Below are 19,503 nucleotides of genomic sequence, written 5' to 3'. Positions count from 1 at the left end.
TGCAACAAGGGTGTAGAACTCATCAGAAAGCAACCTCACCGAATTTCATAATTCCAGCTATAACAGTATTTATACGATGTGCAAAAAACTCAAGCTATACACAAAAACTTAACCAAGAATGTACAATAAAATGTACATGTACAAAGTAGCCTTCTTAACCACTTCCCAGGGTGTAAATGTTATGAAACCCACTCCAAATTGTTAACCACTTTCCAGGGTGTAAATGCTATGAAACCCACTCCAAATTGTTAACCACTTCCCAGGGTGTAAATGCTATGAAACCCACTCCAAATTGTTAACCACTTCCCAGGGTATAACTGCTATGAAACCCACTCTGAATTGTTAACCACTTCCCAGGGTGTAAAAGCTATGAAACCCACTCCAAATTGTTAACCACTTCCCAGGGTGTAAATGCTACGAAACCCACTCCAAACTGTTTCAAAGGCCCTATATATATATATATATATATATATATATCAACCAGCCATTCTTTTTTCATAGGGCCTTTGAAACAGTTTGGAGTGGGTTTCATAGCATTTACACCCTGAGAAGTGGTTAACAGTTTGGAGTGGGTTTCATAGCATTTACACCCTGTGAAGTGGTTAAGGAGGCTACTTTGTACATGTACATTATATTGTACATTCTTGGTCAAGTTTTTGTGTATAGCTTGAGTTTTTTGCACATCATATAAATACTGTGATATATTGAGAATAGCATATTAAACGGGGCCATGGTATAGCAGGCACTATTAAGTTTTAAATAATGATATTTTGAAATGGAGAAGAAGATAGAAGATTAAGTTTCACCTCATTTTCTTTCAACCTTTATTGTTATAAATTGGCATGATTGTGGTCATGGGGTCCATAGTAGTACCACATTATATCCAGAATTGTTATATAACAATGTGCATTATAATGGGGGAGATCTGTAGATACTAGAATTATAATTTATTATAAAGTTGGTTATGGATATAGTGTGGGCACCACTATGGACCCTGCAACCAAAATTATAAAGAAATAAAATAAAAAATGTAGAATTTACAACATCCATTACCTGAAAAATTAACATGAAAATCTTTGCACTTGAACTGGTCTACCAAATGTTATGACAATTGGGTTGAAGAAAACAACATGAAGTTTAGTATTTTATTTCCTTTTTAAACCACTGCTACAAAATTAAATGCACCAATAAAATGAAATTAAATAATGTACTGAAAATACATAAATTCTCACTACACTGCAGTATGGTATATAACAGTTACATCTGCAATTTTGACTGGCATTTTGTTTATTTCCCCAGACACACACACAACATACATGTTTTTGATTTAATTTTCAACCATTCTTGCCATACTATGCTTGGGTATTTAATGTGTGTGTGTGTGTGTGTGTCTTTTTATTGTGAATTGGTAATAGGTGAAAATCTTATTTCTATTAACAAAAAAGAAAACTCCATCATCTATACCCATAACATGATTAGTATTAAGCTAAAAATAACTCTATTTACTCTGTGAAATGTTGACACTTCCATGCAAATAATTCCTTCCTAACTAAAACAGTCACATGCAGGGTATCTGGGGGCCTGCAAGTAAAAGAGTCACATGCAGGGTATCTGGGGACCTGCAAGTAAAAGAGTCACATGCAGGGTATCTAGGGACCTGCAAGTAAAACAGTCACATGCAGGGTATCTGGGGACCTGCAAGTAAAACAGTCACATACAGGGTATCTGGGGACCTGCAAGTAAAACAGTCACATACAGGGTATCTGGGGGCCTGCAAGTAAAAGAGTCACATGCAGGGTATCTGGGGACCTGCAAGTAAAACAGTCACATGCAGGGTATCTGGGGACCTGCAAGTAAAACAGTCACATACAGGGTATCTGGGGCCTGCAAGTAAAAGAGTCACATGCAGGGTATCTGGGGACCTGCAAGTAAAACAGTCATATGCAGGGTATCTGGGGACCTGGAAGTAGAATAGTTACATGCACAAGGTATCTGGAGACTTGAATAGAATAGTCATAAGCATGGTATCTGGGGACATAATAGTAGAATAGACCTAAAAGTAATACTATCTTATGCATGGTATCTGGGGACCAAGAAGAAAAATATATAGAGTATTAGGCAATTCAGAACAACTCATACAGACACCAAAACTGCCAGAGGGAAGGGCTATATTTGGGACATTTTTTTAGGACATGCATGCAGAGAAATCCATATCATGATCTTTTTCTTTGTTTTCCTTTATTATTCCATTTATGAGTATTTTTCTTCTTCTCCTCATCAGCACCAAATTCTACAGCCATGGCAAAATATTAAAAAAACATTTACAAACTACTGCATTTTGTTTCAATAAAATTCTTATTCTGAAACTATGCAGTTCATGTTTAAGAAAAAGCAAAACTTTATATGCAGCATAATCATCAATGCGTTGCCATATAAGCAGTTCCCAAATTCAGGTTGTGACCCAAATCAGTGACCTCAGTGGGGTCACAAAAGTCATCAAAAGAAAATTTTATAATCACATCATAAGCCTGAGGGTCAGGAGGTCCTGTTGGTGGCCAAATTAGGGTTGCAGCAAATAAAAGGATTCCATGTTATCTTATTCTAGTACTGATATGTTAATCTACATTGTGTGTTTAATATTTGTCCATGATTATATATTGTAAGGGTCTTTATGTAAACGTTATATTACATACTGTAGCTAATTTCTGTCTATGATTGTAGATTATATTTTAAGACAATTATCACTTGTACATAAGCATGTTTACTTGGGTATGAGTTCTGGACACTGATTTTCCCCTTGGAAATTACTTAGAATGTTCTAGAAATGAACTTGTCACCCTCATATGGTCCTCTTATTGTGTCTTAGGTTTTTACGTCATGGTTATTTGCATCAAAATTTTTAATCTTAACATCTTTAATGGAACCAGTCTTTCAGTTCTGTTACGTTAATATTTGAGAGCATTTATTTATTTAAATTATTCATTGGAATTAAATAGTGCTCATTAATATGTTTGGACTAAATCACTATTTTGGAATTATTGTGAATTCATTAAACCAATAAAATACTTTCACCACCTGACTGTTTGCTTACTTATAAAATTCATACCAATAAAATACTTTTACCAGCTGACTGTTTGCTTACTTATAAAATTCATACCAATAAAATACTTTCATACCAATAAAATACTTTTACCAGTTGACTGTTTGCTTGCTTATAACATTCATACCAATAAAATACTTTTACCAGTTGACTGTTTGCTTGCTTATAACATTCATACCAATAAAATACTTCCATACCAATAAAACACTTTCATACCAATAAAATACTATCATACCAATAAAATACTTTCATGAACATGATATATGTTATTGTCCTTGGAATGAAAAATGAAAAATGACCCTTTATGTGTTTTCCCAAAAACAAATATTGCCAATTGTTGGATATCTCATGAAATCAGTGTGCATTAATGCTGCACTATCCTAGAACAAAATAAAAATGATAAAGAAAAAACCACAAGCTTGCTCACCATCTTTCATCAGTTTCCAGTTGGTGTCCATCTGCTGTTCTGCCTGCAGAAAGTAGCGTCCATCTGTCCAGAGGGCAGCCTCATTCATAGTAATGACTGCTGTACCTGGAACAAAGATTCAAGATGACCATTGGTCAAACATGAAATTTCCAAAACTATGTAAAATTTTGTCAACTTTCACATGGACACTAGATATGACCAATAGTTTGATCCTGTTAATAAACTTACCATCAACTCAGCAGTTCTATATCTTGTTAACTATCTTCAAAAGGCCATCTATCAAGCAATTAAACATTTAGTGTGAAAATGTCATGTCTAAAAACACGCCCTACAAGCTGAACAAATATTCAGGAAAGTTTAGATCAATTTGAATGTCACTAAGTCAGAAAATTCTAATCAGATTTGACTATTTGTTTCTATAACTTGTTTAAATCATCTATCCCTCAAGTAAAAGTGATGTAAAATCTCATGATTTTGAGGAAATCTGGAAAATTGTTATTCAGATGAGAATCAGTTGATGTAAAGATCAATTTCATTTGTTCTCTATAACATTTAAAATGTTCTCATGCTTAAGAGTCAATGTCACAGAATCCAGCTGATGTGTCATAAGACTTTACTCCAAAATATTCTGACCAATCTGAATGCTGAATATCTTGATTTGGAGTAAAAACTTTCAAGGTCTGGAGTGACATTTTCTTTAATGACGAGGTCAGGTGTCATTTTCTACATTAGGCATTGTTGCTGTTTTGTTTCATGAAAGACTATTCCCAGTCAATGAAGAATACAACTGCCCAGTATTCATATAATCAACTGACAAGACAAATAGAATTCTAATTACTTTAAGCATAATTATAATCTATGTAATTACCAGCAAAATTACACTCTATGTTATTACCAGCATAATTACACTCAGTGTAATTATTAAAATAATTTTATAAATGACATCATGTTATTACTAATTATATGGTGACATTTTGAGGCCAACAATTGCAAACATAACTACCAGATCATGATGAGTCAAAAACCTTTTGACTCACAAACTCCCCCTCGTGGCATGTTTATAAAAACAAAATTTCCTGTAAACCATATGAAAAAGACAGACTGAGAAACCCTTACTAGCACTGCAATATATGCCTGCAGCCTTCATAAAAAGTAACAGCAATGCAACGTGCCTGTAGCCTTCATAAAATGTAACAGGACTGCAATGTGCCTGTAGCCTTCATAAAAAGTAACAGGACTGCAATGTGCCTGTAGCCTTCATAAAAAGTAATAGCACTGCAATGTGCCTGTAGCCTTCATAAAAACTAATAGCACTGCAATGTGCATGTAGCCTTCATAAAAAGTAACAAGACTGCAATGTGCCTGTAGCCTTCATAAAAAGTAACAGTACTGCAATGTCCCTGTAGCCTTCATAAAAAGTAGTAGGACTGCAATGTGCCTGTAGCTTTCATAAAAAGTAACAGTACTGCAATGTGCCTGTAGCCTTCATAAAAAGTAATAGCACTGCAATGTGCCTGCAGCTTTCATAAAAAGTAACAGCACTGCAATGTGCCTGTAGCCTTCATAAAAAGTAATAGCACTGCAATGTGCCTGTAGCCTTCATAAAAAGTAACAGGACTGCAATGTGCCTGTAGCCTTCATAAAAAGTAATAGCACTGCAATGTGCCTGTAGCCTTCATAAAAAGTAACAGGACTGCAATGTGCATGTAGCTTTCATAAAAAGTAATAGCACTGCAATGTGCCTGTAGCCTTCATAAAAAGTAATAGCACTGCAATGTGCATGTTGCCTTCATAAAAAGTAATAGCACTGCAATATGCCTGTAGCCTTCATAAAAAGTAACAGTACTGCAATGTGCCTGTAGCCTTCATAAAAACTAATAGCACTGCAATGTGCCTGTAGCCTTCATAAAAAGTAACAAGACTGCAATGTGCCTGTAGCCTTCATAAAAAGTAATAGCACTGCAATGTGCATGTAGCCTTCATAAAAAGTAATAACACTGCAATGTGCCTGTAGCCTTCATAAAAAGTAATAGCACTGCAATGTGCATGTAGCCTTCATAAAAAGTAACAGCACTGCAATGTGCCTGTAGCCTTCATAAAAAGTAATAGCACTGCAATGTGCCTGTAGCCTTCATAAAAAGTAATAGCACTGCAATGTGCCTGTAGCCTTCATAAAAAGTAATAGCACTGCAATGTGCCTGTAGCCTTCATAAAAAGTAATAGTACTGCAATGTGCCTGTAGCCTTCATAAAAAGTAACAGCAATGCAATGTGCCTGTAGCCTTCATAAAAAGTAACAGCACTGCAATGTGCCTGTAGCCTTCATAAAAAGTAATAGCACTGCAATGTGCATGTAGCCTTCATAAAAAGTAATAGCACTGCAATGTGCCTGTAGCCTTCATAAAAAGTAACAGGACTGCAATGTGCCTGTAGCCTTCATAAAAAGTAATAGTACTGCAATGTGCCTGTAGCCTTCATAAAAAGTAACAGTACTGCAATGTGCCTGTAGCATTCAAAAAAATTAATAGCACTGCAATGTGCATGTAGCCTTCATAAAAACTAATAGCACTGCAATGTGCCTGTAGCCTTCATAAAAAGTAATAGCACTGCAATGTGCCTGTAGCCTTCATAAAAAGTAATAGCACTGCAATGTGCCTGTAGCCTTCATAAAAAGTAATAGCACTGCAATGTGCCTGTAGCCTTCATAAAAAGTAACAGTACTGCAATGTGCCTGTAGCCTTCATAAAAACTAATAGCACTGCAATGTGCATGTAGCCTTCATAAAAAGTAACAGTACTGCAATGTGCCTGTAGCCTTCATAAAAAGTAATAGCACTGCAATGTGCATGTAGCCTTCATAAAAAGTAATAACACTGCAATGTGCCTGTAGCCTTCATAAAAACTAATAGCACAGCAATGTGCATGTAGCCTTCATAGCAAGTAACAGTACTGCAATGTGCCTGTAGCCTTCATAAAAAGTAATAGCACTGCAATGTGCCTGTAGCCTTCATAAAAAGTAACAGCAATGCAATGTGCCTGTAGCCTTCATAAAAAGTAATAGCACTGCAATGTGCCTGTAGCCTTCATAAAAAGTAATAGCACTGCAATGTGCATGTAGCCTTCATAAAAAGTAATAGCACTGCAATGTGCCTGTGCTACCCCATAGATAATGATTTTGCCAATGGATCACTAAAACCAGCCATCACTAGACCATTGGAGCAGTGAACATTACTGCTGGTTGCTATCATGACAGTTAAGAACTGGTCATGAGTTGGTATTCCCTTTATTAGTTAATTCATCCATTTGATGTGTGAACTGAGTACCAGCCAACATCAGTTAAGGTTTAATAAATGCCCATGTTACTAATGCACAGTAAATGTGTGATCATTGTCAAAACAGTTTTTACACACATGGAACAAGGCTGGTGTACTGACCTCAAGCACTGATTTCTTTACTGATGATACTAAAAAGAATAGGGTGTCAGACTAAGTGTTGATTAATCAGAAAAGGCCATATTCGCTGACTCGGCACATAATCCAGAATTACACTGAAAGATGTGTTTGAATATTCACATCAGTGTTGAAAAACATTCAATGCATGGTGTGGTAACAATTGTGTAAGCATGGGAAAGTATTTCCAAGGTAGCACTGAAAGGGCTGAAGTTAGATGATGACAAGAGAGTGTAATCATAAATACATGTGAAATTTCTTTTTTATACTGACAGCCATAATTTGTATGATTAGAACAAGGGAGTGTAATCATAAATACAGGTACGATTAGGACAAGAGAGTGTAATTATAAATACATGTACGATTAGGATAAGAGAGTGTAATCATAAATACATGTATGATTAGGACAAGTGTGTAATTATAAATACATGTACAATTAGGACAAGAAAGTGTAACCATAAATATATGTACGATTAAGACAAGAGAGTGTAATCATAAATACATGTGCGATTAGGACAAGAGAGTGTAATCATAAATACATGTGCGATTAGGACAAGAGAGTGTAATGATAAATACATGTATGATTAGGACAAGGGAGAGTAATCATAAATACATGTACGATTAGGACAAGAGAGTGTAATGATAAATACATGTATGATTAGGACAAGGGAGAGTAATCATAAATACATGTACGATTAGGACAAGAGAGTGTAATAATAAATACATGTATTATTAGGAGAAGAGCTAAGAAAGTACCCAAAATGCTGGCCATATGAACATGAATGGCTAAAGCAGGACTCATGAGAGACTGTGATGTAATACACTTTCTGCAGTAAGTATTTAGAGAAATACAAAAGTGTACAGGTACTCCATTCATGAATTTAGGTGAAATACAAAAGTGTACAGGTAATTCATTCATGAGTCTTGGTGAAATACAAAAGTGTACAGGTACTCCATTCATGAGTCTTGGTGAAATACAAAAGTGTACAGGTACTCCATTCATGAGTCTTGGTGAAATACAAAAGTGTACAGGTACTCCATTCATGAGTCTTGGTGAAATACAAAAGTGTACAGATAATTCATTCATGAGTCTTGGTGAAATACAAAAGTGTACAGGTACTTCATTCATGAGTCTTGGTGAAATACAAAAGTGTACAGGTACATCATTCATGAGTCTTGGTGAAATACAAAAGTGTACAGGTACTCCATTCATGAGTCTTGGTGAAATACAAAAGTGTACAGGTACTCCATTCATGAGTCTTGGTGAAATACAAAAGTGTACAGGTACTTCATTCATGAGTCTTGGTGAAATACAAAAGTGTACAGGTAATTCATTCATGAGTCTTGGTGAAATACAAAAGTGTACAGATAATTCATTCATGAGTCTTGGTGAAATACAAAAGTGTACAGATAATTCATTCATGAGTCTTGGTGAAATACAAAAGTGTACAGGTACTCCATTCATGAGTCTTGGTGAAATACAAAAGTGTACAGGTAATTCATTCATGAGTCTTGGTGAAATACAAAAGTGTACAGATACATCATTCATGAGTCTTGGTGAAATACAAAAGTGTACAGATAATTCATTCATGAGTCTTGGTGAAATACAAAAGTGTACAGGTACATCATTCATGAGTCTTGGTGAAATACAAAAGTGTACAGGTAATTCATTCATGAGTCTTGGTGAAATACAAAAGTGTACAGATAATTCATTCAGAGTCTTGGTGAAATACAAAAGTGTACAGGTACATCATTCATGAGTCTTGGTGAAATACAAAAGTGTACAGATAATTCATTCATGAGTCTTGGTGAAATACAAAAGTGTACAGGTACATCATTCATGAGTCTTGGTGAAATACAAAAGTGTACAGGTAATTCATTCATGAGTCTTGGTGAAATACAAAAGTGTACAGATAATTCATTCATGAGTCTTGGTGAAATACAAAAGTGTACAGGTACATCATTCATGAGTCTTGGTGAAATACAAAAGTGTACAGATAATTCATTCATGAGTCTTGGTGAAATACAAAAGTGTACAGATAATTCATTCATGAGTCTTGGTGAAATACAAAAGTGTACAGATAATTCATTCATGAGTCTTGGTGAAATACAAAAGTGTACAGGTACATCATTCATGAGTCTTGGTGAAATACAAAAGTGTACAGATACATCATTCATGAGTCTTGGTGAAATACAAAAGTGTACAGGTAATTCATTCATGAGTCTTGGTGAAATACAAAAGTGTACAGGTACTCCATTCATGAGTCTTGGTGAAATACAAAAGTGTACAGGTACTTCATTCATGAGTCTTGGTGAAATACAAAAGTGTACAGGTACTTCATTCATGAGTCTTGGTGAAATACAAAAGTGTACAGATAATTCATTCATGAGTCTTGGTGAAATACAAAAGTGTACAGATAATTCATTCATGAGTCTTGGTGAAATACAAAAGAGTACAGGTACTCCATTCATGAGTCTTGGTGAAATACAAAAGTGTACAGGTACATCATTCATGAGTCTTGGTGAAATACAAAAGTGTACAGATAATTCATTCATGAGTCTTGGTGAAATACAAAAGTGTACAGATAATTCATTCATGAGTCTTGGTGAAATACAAAAGTGTACAGATAATTCATTCATGAGTCTTTTTGAAATACAGTTGTTATAGTTTTGAATAATAAATGTTAAATAAGAAACTGAACTGGTTTCTGTTTAATTTTAGCAGGACCAGTGCATTTTAGGCAGGACCAGTGAATTTTAGGTGGGATCAGTAAAAAACAATTTTTTTGGTGATTCTGTGGATTAAATGACGAAAAGAAACTGATTCAAAAATTGCTTCAACCTTAATATTCATCACCGGGCAACTTATATCAAGATGATTAAACGGTAAAGGCAGACAGAGAAAAAAAACCACCATTCTACAGACTACTTTACTGACTGACAATAGCTAGGGTGATTTCAGCATTGATGTGGAAAAATCCATTAGACTAATTTGCAAAGGTAAAATATGCAAATAGAACAACCCAATTCATTTGAAGTTAGGTAAATCAGGGATCAGTTGTGGCAAAACTATGGTCATTACATTCCATTACCTTTAATGAGAAGATTACTGGCCAGAATGTGATTTTACTCCATATGTAATGTGCAAATGTGACTATGTATGAAAAGATAAAGTTAGGATGAGTCTGATTCATTTTTTTAAGGCATAATGTCAAAACACAGTCGTTATTTTTAAAAGAGCCAGAGAAACTAAATTCAGAACTACTGGTTGACAGAACTAGATTCTGTGAAGTGCAGCAGCAATGGGAAGCATTGTATACCTTGCAAATACCAGATCAACATTAGCATTGTGGAATATACAACATCCATCGACACAGTAACACCACCCTGCATCAGGCAGATGCTGAAAGATCATTTTCAATGCTGAGAAAAATTCAACACTTTTTTAACAACTGTACCATCCAGAGATGAACACTAATGACAACTGCATTACCTTCAAACCTTCCAGTAACTACTGAATAGTAGCGTCCGCAACAATACATTAATACAAAACACAGTTTGTGTGTGTCTTAAATCCCCCCTAGAGCTGCCTGCAGGAATGTGTTGCTGTCCTTCTTATAAGAAGCTGCTGCTATAAATCAACATGCATGTAACGTGTTGGAATAGATGACATCAATAATAATTATCAGAATGCATAATAAAAATGACATATGTTATTAGCAAATAATGAATTTAAAAGCTGAGAAAAAGGTGCAGAGTATGATAAACCTCTACAACCACATTAAGGACCTTTCCAAATTTGATTTAAGCCCTGCCCACATTCATTTGCAAAAGCCCTGCCCACATTCATTTGCAAAAGAAAATCTCATCTAATGCACAAACAATAGGAAATTTTACAATATGGTAACCTAAAACTGCATTGAAAACCATATTAAAAACTTCAGCTAAAACAAAACAATGGTTCTCGATCAAAGTTACAATACATTTCCAAAATTTTCATTTGGGTAATGAAACATTTTTTTACATGTTGTCCCACATTATGTACAGTACAGCTTACATGTATTTTTGGAACTCCATGCATCAAGGTGGGGGACTTGATCCCTCCACTTTCACTCCATGATAATACTCCATGATGGAGCTATAAAATACTTACACATTACCACTGTGCCTCATCCAGCACACCAATGGCATGTCCATCATTATGTGGCCAATCAGCATTTCTGATTGACATTTCAACACCCAATCAATGAAAACCACCCATGGAAATACCAATAAATCATGAATGATTAACAATCCAATACCATTTCAGCAATCAGTGAGCTTTATTTTGATCATATATATGAACAACATAAATTAATTTTTAAAGTCTTACATATTTCATACATTTATAAAACTTACACACTGACTTGACAAGAGACCCACCTTGTTGAGCTTCTCTTGAACAGTGTAAATTTACCCTACTGTTTAAACATGAAAAGTAATCAACTGTTTAAACATGAAAAGTAATCCACTGAGGTATTAAACTCCAGATAGAAACTGTTTCAAAATGCAAACAACACTAAAGAAAACACTGAATTTACAATTAAATATAAACATTTATTGCTTAGTCCTTAAGCAATAATGGCCCAGTTACAAGACTTAATATACATGAGCACAGCTATCAACCAGTTAAATTCTGAATGCACATGTACTGTAAGGGACTGGCCATTTAATTTTATGGGGCTAAATTATTATGTCCAACTGTGAAACTTTTATTATTATATTCATCATAAGATGTGTTTCTTTCAAGGTCATAGTGTCCTTTTTATACCACAAATAAGAATAATAAAATCGTTTTGAAGCATTTACACACCACCCACACTTTAGAATCTTGATTGGTCTCTGAACATCTCTTCAGTGGATGTTCAGCAGAAATTAAGGCAGTGTCCATTGTAAACACTGTTATAAAATGTTAGCAACAGAAGATGGCATCATTTTCAGCTTGGGAAAGGTGTGTTTTTATCACATGAATGACTTAGCTTATTGCACTTAATACATGTAACCTAAATTATGGTCCAGTCATTAACAATGGAAGTTTTACTGATTGACATTTGAATAATCAATGGATGATGACAACCCACGGAAAGATGAGACATCATGCATGATTTACAATCAGATAGTCTTTCAAGAATCAAATGATCTTAATTTCAATCAAATACACTGAGACAATAAAAAAATAAAGTAAAAAAGTCTTTATGTTCTTTATATTGAGAGAAGGTTGACAGACTTCTTTTGCAGTGTTACTTTATTCAAAGAAATCTTAATAAACTTACACTACACACTGAGACAATAAAAAAATAAAGTAAAAAAGACTGACTTGATGAGAGGAACACCATCTTGATCTTCTCTTGAAGTGTCAATTTATCTTGCTGTTTAAACTTGAAAAGTAATCCTCAAGGTTTAGACAATTAAATTCCTGTCAACAACCATTTTTGTTTTTTTGTCATAAAGTAATCACATCATGTTAGAGAAATGTAAATTAAATAGCCATAATTTGATCAAGAGAGATGAGGAGTCAATCCCATGTCTTCTGCTTGATCCAGTTTAGCTGCAATGCAGTATACCAAATACAGAAATCATCTAAATACTATTGGAAGTAATTGGCTTGCATGTTTTATTTTTTGTCTCAATAGCCGAATGCTCCAAACAGGAAACTGCACTGAAATAAATTAGATTTACATTACAACTATTCATTTATTCATCATTTCCATATGACTGATTAGTTTTTTCTATCATGATAAAAATGTTTTTACATTTTTCCTTACAAGAACCAACAAATTACAGGACAATCTGGATATAACCATGCAGAATGCCTTAAATTTGTTGAACATTTAAGATTTGAAATTTTTAACATTATTATTCATTTTAATAATACACAGAGGTCAGATTAATTAGGAATTTATCAAACTTCCACTGTTAATGATGGCCCATATTTCGAGGTGTAAAGTACAATGTGCAATATTGCGTTCTGATGCTAAAATTTTATAAGTGTTTACAGTGGTCACTCTCTTCGTCTGCAGAGACATCTGCTCAAGCCAATTCTTTATTAGGGAGAAACCATTCAAGTTTCCAAAGGGTTATATTATTTGAAACAAATTTATCTTGTGATGAATAAAAAAAAAAAAAAAAAAAAAAAAAAAAAGATAGCCCAATCGGAAAAAATAATAAATTAAATGACCAGTTCCATACAGTATAAATGCAGTCAGAATTAACTGAAGTTCATAGCTGTGTACATATATATTCTCTCTCTCTCTCTCTTCATAAACCTCTAAAGAGAATGCTTGTAGGGGTCATAGAGTAAACCACGCCCATTTGATAGAGACCACGTCCACTCCACAGTGGTCATCTTTGATGACTCCTTGAGAAAGACTGGTGTGCAGAGCATTTCTCCATGAGCTGTCATGGCAACACCATCAGGATGTGTGGAGAGATGGTGGAGAGTTTATTCTTAATTGTCTCCACTCTCTCTCCACCCCCACCGTGATGTGTGGAGTTCTGAAAATACATGTGAGCTATACTGTAGCATGATACTTATCATGTCAGATCTTAACTGACATACCTCCCATTAACAGCAATTAGATAAGTAGGGGTGAAGAACAACTGAATGATGAGTTGAAAAGGTCTAATCATAATTATAATTAAAATCTGTGGAATATAATAGCACTAATTAGAGCAGTCCCATTTAGAAATAAACAAAATATTAAAAAGACTAATTTTAGGTGTTTTTTAAAATCTCAAATGACATCTTGTTTACAGGAATAAATTTCAATAGTGGGCGGAGCATTATAAAATAGGTCATGCTGAACTTTAACCTACCAGCAGATCCTGTGAAACCTGTTATAAATGCCCTTCTGCTGTCACATGGAGCTATGTACTCACTCTGCAAATAAAACAAAGATTTAGAAGGGATATTTTAATGAGTCCTCAGGGAGCATAAATCCTAACTGAAATATTGAGAAGTCATAATGAGTTCCCAATATCAACACTTTAACATTTTTATTGCCAATCAATACAATCTTTAATCAAAATGATGGGCTCAGGCAAAATTCCCAGACATACAAGAAATCTCTTGCTTACAAACCAACTCATCCTAGATCTTAATAATTACTTTTTTATTTATATATGCATTGTCACCAATTTAAACACCACTAAAACAACAAAGGACATGGCATATTTGCCCAAAAATTGCAGGTGCTTACATATTCAAAGGAACATTGGTTTATTCAAAATTATAACATCACAGAAGGATGTACTGTTAATTAGTCACACTGACTTCATGCATCTTTTCATAAGTCTTGCCATCAGCTATTCTGCAGATCAGTCATGGCTGACCAAAAATATAAAAAGGGAAGCGTCATGTATCACAGGGACATATTACAAAGAGATAAGGTGCATCTTTTGAGATTTTCTGACATCGAAACACTGGTCACTGAGAGACCTGGTTGACCTTCGTTTCATGTATCTAGTTCTAAAAGTGGATGACGAGTTCCAGGTAATGCAAGCATCTATGCATCCGCCCATCCATGCATCCACCCACCCATCCATCCATCCATCCATCCATACATACATACATACATCCCATATGGACTGAATCACAATATTCCCACAATTATTTCAAAGCACAGGGATAATTTAAATCATAAAGCCCATTTCCAGCTAGTGAAAGAACTGGTGAAAAATGTACTGTAGAAAATCTGAGTGTTTGCAAGAAAAGTAAATGTATACCCCCTCCACCTGGCTTTAGTTTGAAGTCCTTATTGGCAACAAAAGTAAATGCATGCCCCATCCACCTGGCTATAGATTGAAGTCCTTATTGGCATCAAAAGTAAATGCATACCCTCTCCACCTGGCTTTAGAGTGAAATCCTTATTGGCAACAAAAGTAAATACATACCCCCTCCACCTGGCTTTAGAGTGAAGCCCTTATCGGCAACAAAAGTAAATGTATGACCACTCCACCTGGCTTTAGAGTGAAGTCCTTATTGACAACAAAAAATGCATGCCCCCTCCACCTAGCTTTAGAGTGATGTCCTTGTATTTTGAAGACAATTATATAAGGTATTATCAGAGATTCCTGTAAACTTTGTGTACCTTTAAGTGTCTTGTATAAAGAAAACACTTACCTGATGTGCATCTCCTGATGGTACAATGTAAGCATGAATGGGTCCAGCACTAGTTCTCCTCATTAGGGTACGCAGTCGTGCCAGGATCTCTGTTGTACTTTTCGCTGCCATTATCTTATAGCACTGAACTTGAACCTAAAAAAATAACCGACATCAAATCCACATTCTGAACAATGAACATAATCAATATACATAACATGGAATACTGCACAGTACAAAAAATCCTATTGTACAGTTGTTGTTGTTGTAGTGTTTTACGCCATTTTTCAGCACACGATAGGCTATACATGGCGGCCAGTATTAATAGTGGAGGAAGAACCCAAGAAAACCCCTGGAAAGAACCACCAACCCACAAGAAGCTACTGGCAAGCTTTCTCACACACCCACATTGGCCAAAACTGAGACTCAAACCCACGCAGACAGAGGTGAGATGGCAGTGATCCGTAACGGAGAGCGCTTTAGACCACTCGGGGCCCCTCTATTGTACAGTATCAGAGTCTACTGTTGACTGTACAAGTGTACATGCTGAATAAAGAATGGACTGAGTTTTGTCCAGGACTTTTCAAGGAGTATATTTTTTCTACAGGACTAAGAAGTTTTGAGAGCTGTCACATGCCAAGGTAAACAAACATTGTTGACTCATTAGACATATCACACCATAAAGAAAAATTTAGAAAAGATTTTAAATAGTTTAATTTAAAATAGATGATATAATGTTTTTTTGCCTGTGGCACATGAAGGCTCCAATAATAGTTCAGTCCTCTATCAGAAATGGACTCATCCATAACTCCAGGACCAACATGGTTGATTACATATACATAGATCACACTTAAAAACCTACATCAAATGTGTGCTTTTGCTACATGTGTTGAAACAAATGGTGTTTAAAAATCATTTGCATGCTAAATGAATTAAGTAATTTTATCTACATTTTGGAATGTTCATGTGAAAATTCACTAAGCATCAGGCATGGATAACATTCACAATGCTAAGCTGAATGAACTACATTAGCAGTGGTAATTCAGGGGTTACTAGAAACATCAAAATCTGCTCAAAATCTGAAATACTCAGTTATTTACATGCTTTACATGTATATATCAGGGTACACACCAAAATTATACTTTGTAATTGGTTTTCTAATAAAAAAAATAAAAATAAACTTTGACTTATGTGGTTTTTGTATAATTTATTTACAATTTACCTATTTCTAGCACATTTCATGTGATGATCTCACTCAGTTATACTTGAACAGGTATAATAAATGGCAATTCGCTCCAAAATTAAATCATAAGATAGCATATGCAATAATGTGATTATGAGTGAGATTTTAACAAACCAGAATATGTATTTACATGTTTTCAAATGCTTCAAATGCCACATTGACAGAAACACAAAAATACATTACTTTTACATGTGATAAGACAACTGATTTTTTTTTTCACCAATGAGTAACAAATGAAAACCTGGAAAAAGGAAATAAATAATTAATGTAACAACTGTGACAATTACTGCTATTGTTGATTTCGCACAGCATCATAAATGATATCCATGGCTGTAGCTCAGTGAATTATCAAGTTAGCATCATTAAATGTAGTAAAAGTAACTAATTCATTTCGCAAAATATGTATTTCAACATGGTTCAAATTGATATAGAGTGCAACACATTTCATTAAATAACATTTTAAAACAGGGTGGTCTGTTTACATAAAATATTTTGATGCCGCTATGGACTGTGGAAGAGCCGATTTGTATATTAAGGTATGATCAGCTTTCCTATTGGGTCATAATGTAGTTGCCTCCCTTTGATTTCTTATCAGAATCAAAAAGAGACACTTCCAGAGCTTAGGACAAACATGACGGATTGCTTGAACACAGACCAGTCTTTAGCAGCATGTGACAAATGAATCATTTGCACTGTATGGTAATATGAATAATGTATAAATCATTCATGCACAAAACAAATTCTGTATTTTTAGCTATGAGATGCTGAAGTGAAAATTCAGTGAGAAACAATCTTGGATATCATTCACAGTACTGTGCAGAACGAACTATAAAAGATCTAAACCTGTACATTGATACTGAGTATGTACTTCTTCGGGCATGTAAATGTTGCTTTTTGTTGTTTTGGGGTTTAACACCATTTTTTGCACAATATAGGCAATACATGGCGGCCAGTACAAATGGAGGAGGAAGCACCGGGGAAAACCCCACGGAAAGCTACTGGCAAGCTTTCTCACGTACCCACAATGGCTCTGCCCGAGACTCAAACACACGCACACAGAGGTGTGCTGGCAGTGATACGTAACAGAAAGCGCTTGAAGCCACTCGGGGGGCCCCGGAGTGTGTAAATAACGATTTTCCAAAGAAATATGGATGTATGAAGATCCAAATAAAGGGAATGATTGCCATTTTCAGGTATGTACAATCAAATTCTAATAAATTACATCCATTATTGAAATAATGGTGATGAATGCCTGTATGACCTATATCAGTATACGACTTCTACTGTTTCTCAAGTGACCGGCATTTGGAAACTTTTGTTACTCGACACGGGCAAAGATACAGAGTTTAAGTATCTCAGTTTGATGCTGTCCTTTAGCAATGACACAATAGGAGTTCAGTTATTGCAGACACATAAAATAATACAATAATTAACAAGTTTTTACCCAGACTATCGACAATAATTATCACCACCAAAATCGAAAGTTGTCACGTACTCTCTTGAAGCGGAGGTAATAAAGTAACTCGACTGGTTTACATGCTTTGTTTTATTCAATGAGACAGCTTATATTAAACATCAATGATCAAGTTCAATGCTATGAATCCACTCCAGGGTCGACCTTATAGAGCCAATAAGGAAATTTTTAATTTTAGCAACCACAATTTTTGTTACAAAAAAGTTTCATGTGATTGATTGTTGATTGAAAAATAAATGTCTTTTTATATTTTTACTGTAACAATCTAATTTTATTTCCTAATACCAAATAAAATGTAGATTTTATTTTTCACAAGAAGTATGGTGGGTTTTTTGTTATAACTATGTGCAGGTGTTATGGGTAACACAGTGCTTATAAAATTAATCAAGTAATGGATGTACTGTGAATCTTTACTCCCCGATAATGACAGGACATTAATTTCTCTCTTTTTTTTTTTAAACCGAGATGTGCGTCAAAGTAGTGTGATAGTAAGGGATTTGTAATTTTTCTTTGCTGATCTTGATCAAAGTCTTAATTGTGTCCTCACACCATACGTGAATGCATGCGAACTCACGCGCGAATCCGCGAACGTTACAGGAAAGTCATGTGGGGGAGAAAACTTTATAAGAGCGCAAACATTCCGAAACTAGCAAGAGTTGGGGCTACCATGCTCTATAAACCCCTACTGTAGCGTGTTTCGACAAACTAGTATAGGTTAGACAATGTAAACAACGTTGGCGACCACTCTCTTTCATATTTACAGCAGACCGAGTTGCCGAGTGGTCTAAAGCGCTCATCGTTACGGATCACTGTCATCTCACTTCTGTCTGCGTGGGTTCGAGTCTCAGGTTCGGCCAATGTGGGTATATGAGAAAGCTTGCCAGTAGCCAGAGGCGGCGTTAGGAGTACGCGGGGCTTAGGGCAGACCATGACCGCGCGGGGTCAGAGTATCGGTATCTCGATTGGCATGCTACTGAAAACACTGATTATGTCTAAACTAAATGTCTGCATCTGTGCTGCCACCTGTTCATTGCGTTACGAAGTTGACTATGTTGACTTCGCAAATTTGCGTGCATTATGTGCGGCCTGTATCAGCGTTTCCAGTTTTCCGGAGAATATAGCTTGACAAACTCATAAGGACGACCTTAGGCCTAAAGCGCGGGGCCCCCTCAAGAGCGGGGCCTGGGGAGATCGCCCCACTTGCCACCCCCAAACGCCGTTAATGCCAATAGCTTCTCGTGGGTCCGTGGTTCTTTCCGGAATTTTCCCGGGTTCTTCCTTCACCATTTATACTGGCCGCCATGTATAGCCTATCTTGCGTCGAAAAATGGCGTTAAACCCTACAGACCGACGACGGCTACATTATACGATGTAAGGTCTACATGAAAATCGTTTCCAAATTCGAGGCCAGGCAGATTCGCAAATTGTTTTGAGGCCACCTAGCTGACAACGCCGACTGTCGAAACTTGCACGTGCGATAATCTTTTCTGCACCATGACGTCCAAGTCAACAGTTGTACACGTATCGAAGTCTCTTTATACTCCGGCAGGCAAGAAGACGAACTCGATCAGTGTACCGCAGAAACCGTTGTGGAATAAGTATTGCGATTGCTTTTACCCACTGACCAGAAGCTGTTTATTGTACAGCCATCACTGGGACAGTGGACAAACCT

At 35.7% G+C, this 19,503-nt stretch overlaps 1 protein-coding gene across 1 annotated transcript in view; it reads right to left on the bottom strand.

Moving 5' to 3' along the window:
- The window catches only part of LOC149795640 (xaa-Pro aminopeptidase 1-like), a 101,309-nt gene extending 83,397 nt beyond the window's left edge, over positions 1 to 17,912 (bottom strand). The window contains exons 1-4 of the mRNA XM_089965469.1: positions 17,802 to 17,912; positions 15,136 to 15,270; positions 13,830 to 13,893; positions 3,528 to 3,632 (exon numbers count right to left, since the gene is read on the bottom strand). Of these exons, the coding sequence (XP_089821595.1) occupies positions 3,528 to 3,632; positions 13,830 to 13,893; positions 15,136 to 15,246 (280 nt within the window). The 5' untranslated portion in view covers positions 15,247 to 15,270; positions 17,802 to 17,912. The remainder of the gene's footprint in view (positions 1 to 3,527; positions 3,633 to 13,829; positions 13,894 to 15,135; positions 15,271 to 17,801) is intronic.
- Between the last annotated feature and the right edge of the window lie 1,591 nt (positions 17,913 to 19,503).

This window comes from Sinohyriopsis cumingii, chromosome 7 (assembly GCF_028554795.1).
Source record: "Sinohyriopsis cumingii isolate HCF-2022 chromosome 7, ASM2855479v2, whole genome shotgun sequence".
Lineage (NCBI taxonomy): Eukaryota > Metazoa > Mollusca > Bivalvia > Unionida > Unionidae > Sinohyriopsis > Sinohyriopsis cumingii.
This window is presented reverse-complemented; position numbering and strand designations above follow the sequence as displayed.